At 32.2% G+C, this 6,644-nt stretch overlaps 1 protein-coding gene across 1 annotated transcript in view; it reads left to right on the top strand.

Annotated features, from left to right (window-relative positions):
- The window catches only part of LOC106464933 (sortilin-related receptor-like), a 100,786-nt gene that overhangs the window by 29,636 nt on the left and 64,506 nt on the right, over positions 1 to 6,644 (top strand). Inside the window, exons 11-13 of the mRNA XM_022392746.1 lie at positions 1,398 to 1,495; positions 1,849 to 2,030; positions 3,741 to 3,924. Of these exons, the coding sequence (XP_022248454.1) occupies positions 1,398 to 1,495; positions 1,849 to 2,030; positions 3,741 to 3,924 (464 nt within the window). The remainder of the gene's footprint in view (positions 1 to 1,397; positions 1,496 to 1,848; positions 2,031 to 3,740; positions 3,925 to 6,644) is intronic.

Below are 6,644 nucleotides of genomic sequence, written 5' to 3' on the forward strand. Positions count from 1 at the left end.
GTAGCACCATTGGAATGTATGTTATGTAGCACTATTGGAATGTATGTTACGTAGCACTATTGGAATGTATGTTACGTAGCACTATTGGAATGTATGTTACGTAGCACTAATAGTGCTATGTAACATACATTCCAATAGAATGTATGTTATGTAGCACTATTGAATGTATGTTACATAGCACCATTGGAATGTATGTTACATAGCACTATTGGAATGTATGTTACGTAGCACTATTGAATGTATGTTACATAGCACTATTGAATGTATGTTACGTAGCACTATTGGAATGTATGTTACGTAGTACTATTGGAATATATGTTACGTAGCACTAGTGGAATATATGTTACGTAGCACTATTGGAATGTATGTTACGTAGCACTATTGGAATGTATTTTACTTAGTACTATTGGAATCTATGTTACATAGTACTATTGGAATCTATGTTACATAGCACTATTGGAATGTATGTTACATAGCACTATTGGAATGTATGTTACGTAGCACTATTGGAATGTATGTTACGTAGCACTATTGGAATGTATGTTACGTAGCACCATTGGAATGTATGTTACATAGCACCATTGGAATGTATGTTACATAGCACTATTGGAATGTATGTTACGTAGTACTATTGGAATGTAAGTTACGTAGCACTATTGGAATGTAAGTTACGTAGCACTATTGGAATGTATTTTACATAGTACTATTGGAATCTATGTTACATAGCACTATTGGAATGTATGTTACATAGCACTATTGGAATGTATGTTACGTTGCACTATTGGAATGTATGTTACATAGCACTTAAGTTTAGCACTTCAATTTTTTGACAGTTATTGGCTTTAACCTCTGTCCGTTTACACAGCCGAAAACTAGAGTTTTCTCAAGGCTCCTCTAGGTTGGTGCAGTGAATGTGGTTTCAAACAGTAAATAAATATTACATAAATACCAAGTGAACTAAACATTTTGAAATCTAATTGAAAGAAATATATTTAAGCTTAGAAGTTGGTAAAAAAATTGAGTAGTACTTTTTTACTATTTGGCCACTTAGAGACACAACAGAAATGAAAGTTTGAAATATTTTAAGTTTGTTGTTAAGAAATAAACTAAATAAGCAATATATAGAGTTAAAATGCAATACTGCAGTGTTTTTAATTAAAAACTGTTGAAATATAATTTCAGTTGTAATGTTTTGAATTATATTTTCAAAGTTGATTTGCAAGTGTGCACTCTCAGTTATCCAAACATCCACTGGTTAGGAAAGAGTTAATATTTGGTGTTTACCAAAGTCTGTGTCGTTTCAGTTCTAGCATAAAGCTATTTCTTTCAGAGAATATTAAGATGTGAAATCAGAAGAATTTATATTATTTTTTCCAATTGTTCAATTCAATCATCAGATTTTAAATGGAAACTACCAATATACTTTTGGAGATTTTGGAGGCATTATTGTAGCTGTTCAACTGTACAATAGAGGTGGAGAAACCAACTGGCTCCTGTAAGTTAATTGATGTTATTATTGTGTGTAATATCTTCCTCATCTTTTTTTCTAATTAGATTCACAAAAGCTTGCAATTATCAAAATATTTACCTGAAATTAGATTTGTTTGCAAAAATGGGTCCAGATAAGTTGAATTAAATTTAAAATGTTGGTGTATCATAGGCTTATGAAGCTTCATGAACTATTTACGTACTGATTTTTGAAGCTTCAAATAAATTATTTTCATAAAGTTTTTAATTTGTGTTTCAGATCAATTACTGGTCATGAATTACATTTTTAACTGATGCTGTATGTTTCATATTTAAAGCTTAAGGAATACTTTCAAAAGTGAACATGCGTTTTACCTATAGATACTCTTTGGACATGGGAGAAACATGGACAAGGGCTAACTTTACTGAACCCGAAAACAGCATCCGGGTCTATGGCTTGATGACAGAGCCAGGAGAGAAAACAACTGTCTTCACAATTTTTGGCTCCTTGCCTAACCATCATCAGTGGCTTTTAGTAAAAGTTGATCTACAAAATGTGTTTTGTAAGTTTTGCTATTACAAATATATTGTTTCATATAAAAATATTACTTTAGATATTAAGTTAAAGATAGGCTCAGAAGTTTCTAGGAACAATTACTGTAAACTTGGCTAGCTAATCTGATAATATATAATATAATAGTGTTATACAAAAGCTTTTGATTCTGGTTAATTTATATAACAGTGTTATGACAGAAAATGTAATTAATCACCAACACTGTTATATAGTATGTATCTTCATTTGAATAAAGATCAGATGAATTACTTTATTTGTAGCTTGAATTTTCCACATAGTTTCATACTTTAAATCAATGTGGACATGTTAAAAGAATCATTTAGGTTATTTAAAAATATTGTCATAAAACGTGTAGGACAAGAATTATGTAGTTATAGACTACATTGCCACAAATAATTATATGCAAGGAATACCTATAGAGGATGGCCAGTTTCTCTATAAAATTTAAATTTACATCTCCCTGGTGGCTCAGTTTTGATTCTTGTGGTGGGCATGGTATAAAAACACCAATGAGTAACTATGTGCTTAATAACAAATACAGTAAATTTATAAATTTTGGACTTTTTAACACCAAAAAATATATATACAAGTAAAATAAACATAGCTTGGGAACAGATGCTATTAAACTAGCTTCATAGGCATGATGACTACTGTCAGTTGTGTACCAGCTAAATAAACATAGCCTGGAAATAGATGCAGTTAAACTAGCTTCATAGGCTTGATGACTACTGTCAGTTGTGTACCAGCTGAATAAACATAGCCTGGAAATAGATGCAGTTAAATTAGCTTCATAGGCTTGATGACTACTGTCAGTTGAGTACCAGCTAAATAAACATAACTTGGAAATAGATCAACTGACAGTAGTCATCAAGCCTATGAAGCTAGTTTAACTGCATCTATTTCCAGGCTATGTTTATTTAGCTGGTGCTCAACTAACAGTAGTCATCAAGCCTATGAAGCTAATTTAACTGCAGTACCAGCTAAATAAACATAGCTTGGAAATAGATGCAGTTAAACTAGCTTCATAGGCATGATGACTACTGTCAGTTGTGTACCAGCTGAATAAGCATAGCCTGGAAATAGATGCAGTTAAATTAGTTTCATGGGCATGATGACTACTGTTAGTTGAGCACCAGCTAAATAAACAAAACCTGGAAATAGATGCAGTTAAACTAGCTTCATAGGCTTGATGACTACTGACAGTTGAGTACCAGCTAAATATACACAACTTGGGAACAGGTGCTGTTAAACTAGCTTCATAGGCTTAATGACTACTGTCAGTTTAGTACAGTTCCTTTCAGGCAAAAAACTGAAATTAAACTTAATATTTAACATTCTGAAAAAAGAGAGCATACAGGTTTAAGGCTGAATTTGATTAATTGATCAACTAATGTATTGTGTACAGCTCAAAGGTCTATTGAGCTAAACTTCATAAAGCTGGAGTAGCTAGAAATTATTGATCGTAAAATTTAAAGGATCTATTGATAGGAATTTGAATTTTTTAGTAAAACCAACATAAAACAATTAGAATTACTATTGTGTTATCAGAACAACAAAAAGAACATCAGTTAACATTAAATATTTGTTTGTGTACTATTATCTTTATGCAACATTTCAAGTTTTACAAGATTATAAGGACATTTGAATTTTTGAACATAAAGTGCAAAGTAATAGTATAATTTGATATTTTCACCCTTAGTATATACTTGCAAAAAAGAGGATTATAAAGAGTGGATTCCACATGCACCAAACACTCCTTGTCTTCTGGGGCGTAAGCAGGTGTTTGAGCGTCGCATTGCACATGTGCTTTGTTACAATGGAAGGGATTATGAAAGACCTGTTCGTGAAGAAGAGTGTCCATGTTCTAGAGAAGACTATGAGTGGTAAGTCAGTAAATATAGAGACACTGCAGCATTAAATGTTTGTCCATATTCTAAAGATAACTATGAATGATAAGCCAATATATGTAAGCACTTTGTAGCTGTATCTCTGTTGATTAACTTGGGCAATTTGGATATCCACTATTGGCTTGCTAGGCCAGTTGTAGTTTCACCAGAGCCCCATTAGCCAGCAGCATTTCAGGGTGATTTGGTTACTGTAATGGTGATGTGGGATAAACCCACACCATTCTTCACACGAGCCCAGTGATCCCCAACTTTGCTCTGTTTTCACATCCCAGGAAGGAGGTGAAATGAAAAAGTTAAAGCAAAAAAGGAAAAGAAGAAACTTTTTGAAATGTGGTTAAAATCCAAGGAAGAAGAGGATTATGTAAAGTGTAGAATTGTGAGAAGAAACAGTAAACGAGTCGTTAAAAAGTCTGTGAAGGAATCCTGGAGGAAGTGTGGTGAACATTTGAGTGATCTATGTAAGGACTCTCTCAGGGTAATTTACAAGAATGTGTGTGCTTGAGAAATGGGAGCTTAAACCTAATATCAGTCACCAATGAAAGAAATGGTAAATTACTGTATGATGAAACTGAAGACAAAGCAAGATGGGAAGGATACTTTCAATAACTCTTAAACCTAACAAGGACAGAGAATACATCAACTCTGTTCAAATCCAAACAGAAAGAACACAAGTTATCAATACTAGAGCAGGAAGTAAGACAGGCAATAAAGACCAGCCCCAAGAACAAAGCTTCAGGAATTGATGGAATAACTTCAGAAGAAAAAAGAGGATGCGAAGAGATAGGAGTCAAGTGGTTGACAAGAATACTTAATAAAGCAATAAAATAGAAAAGTTCCAGAAGACTGGGAAAGAGATGTGGTGTTACCAATTTGGAAAAAAGAACATTAGTAATAGAGATTGCAACACTTATAGAACCATTTCCTTCCTTAATCATAGATGTATGTTAAAATCCTAGAACAACGGATAAGATACAAGGTTGAACCATTCTTAAGTAAGGCACAGTTTGGTTTAGGAAAGGCAGAGGTTGCATCGATGCAATACTTGCACTAAGGCAACTCTGTGAGAAGGCTATTAAACACTAACAAGAATTGAATATTGTTTTTATAGATCAAGAAAAAGCTTTTGATTATATTAACAGAAATGAATTGTGGAAAGTACTTGAAGATTATGAGATGCAAAACCAGCTCTTGGACAGCATAAGAGCAATGTATGCAAACAGTAAAAATACTGTGAGAACCTTACTAGTTGGTTTCAAGTATCATCTGGGGTGAGACAAGGCTTTGTCTTATCCCCTCTTCTATTCATCAATTATATGGATCAGATTACCAAAAAAGCTTTAAATGAATTACTTTATAGTGATGACCAAAGTTTGATACATAAACCTGAAGAAGAGCTACAAAACCATGCAAATAGTTTCAACAACAGTTGCCAAAGGTACAATATGAAAATCAGCACAGGAAAAACAGAAACAATGTTAGTAAATTAAATGTCAGTAATAATAAAACCAAATTACAGCAGTTCGATGAATTCAAATACCTGTGAAGTCCTTTCACAAAAGATGGAAAAACAGAGAGAGTGAAATTGAAATAAGAATACAAAAAGTAACCTATGTAAACTACCACTTAACACCTTTACTGAATTATCCTGTTGACAATAAAGCATAAATTAATAAACACTGTTACCAAATTTGGACTTGTAATAAAAATTAAGAATGGAAAATTATCACTTGCAAAATGAAATGCTTATGGAAAACCGCTAACATAACTGGAAGAGACAAGGTAAGAAATGTAAAGGTCAGAGAAATAGTTGGAACAGCCCCAATCAGCAAATACATTGAAAAACAAAGAATTAAGCTAAGAATGGCAACTGTATCTCTCTGCAACACTTAATGGCAGGTGCGGAAGGAAAAAGTAAAGCACATTGTAGTTGTTAATGTTTGTCTATATTTCTAAAGAAGACTGAATGGTAAGTGAATAAATGTTGATACATTCTACCTTGAAATGTATAGCCATAATCATACCATTAAATATTGTTATGAATGTGATAGGTTAGGTAATGTATACCCTGACTGTACAGTTTTGTACTTAGTATGAAATTCTTTATTTACTTTAAATATTGTTTGTATTTTAAATTCAGTAATGTCTGTTAGATTATTTTTCATCTATTTAACTCTTTCAGCATGGGCTCGGTCCCTGGGACCGGCCTTGTAACTATTTTTGTGCTTGTTATAGTTTTCATGCTATAACTTTTAAATTAGTAAACAAATGTTAACGAAATTTGGCAGTTTATCAGTAAACATTACAATGCTTTCATACACAAAATATCTAATTTTTTATTAGTCTTATAAAGCAATGTTTCTTTCATGCCTTTTTTTTTACATCTTGCCTATCTATCATTCAAAGTAATTTTTATTTTAGGATTAAAAATACCTTATGCATCAGAAAATTTTGAAATTGTATATGCAAAATCTTTATAATGTCTGGAAAATTATCAAAAATTTCTTAAGAAAGAGCTTTATATTTTATCTGTTATTTTCAGTAATTAATCTCTGTATGGGTTTAGTAGATTTGACAGATCTCGCAACCACCATAAAAAATTAGGAAATAAACAAATTATGCCTCTTTCATTCTAGAATGAACACAGATTATAACACGAAAACATAAATGTTTAGACTAAATAGCTTAAAACTCATAAT

Source organism: Limulus polyphemus, unplaced genomic scaffold, assembly GCF_000517525.1.
Source record: "Limulus polyphemus unplaced genomic scaffold, Limulus_polyphemus-2.1.2 Scaffold1788, whole genome shotgun sequence".
NCBI classification, from domain to species: Eukaryota; Metazoa; Arthropoda; class Merostomata; order Xiphosura; family Limulidae; genus Limulus; species Limulus polyphemus.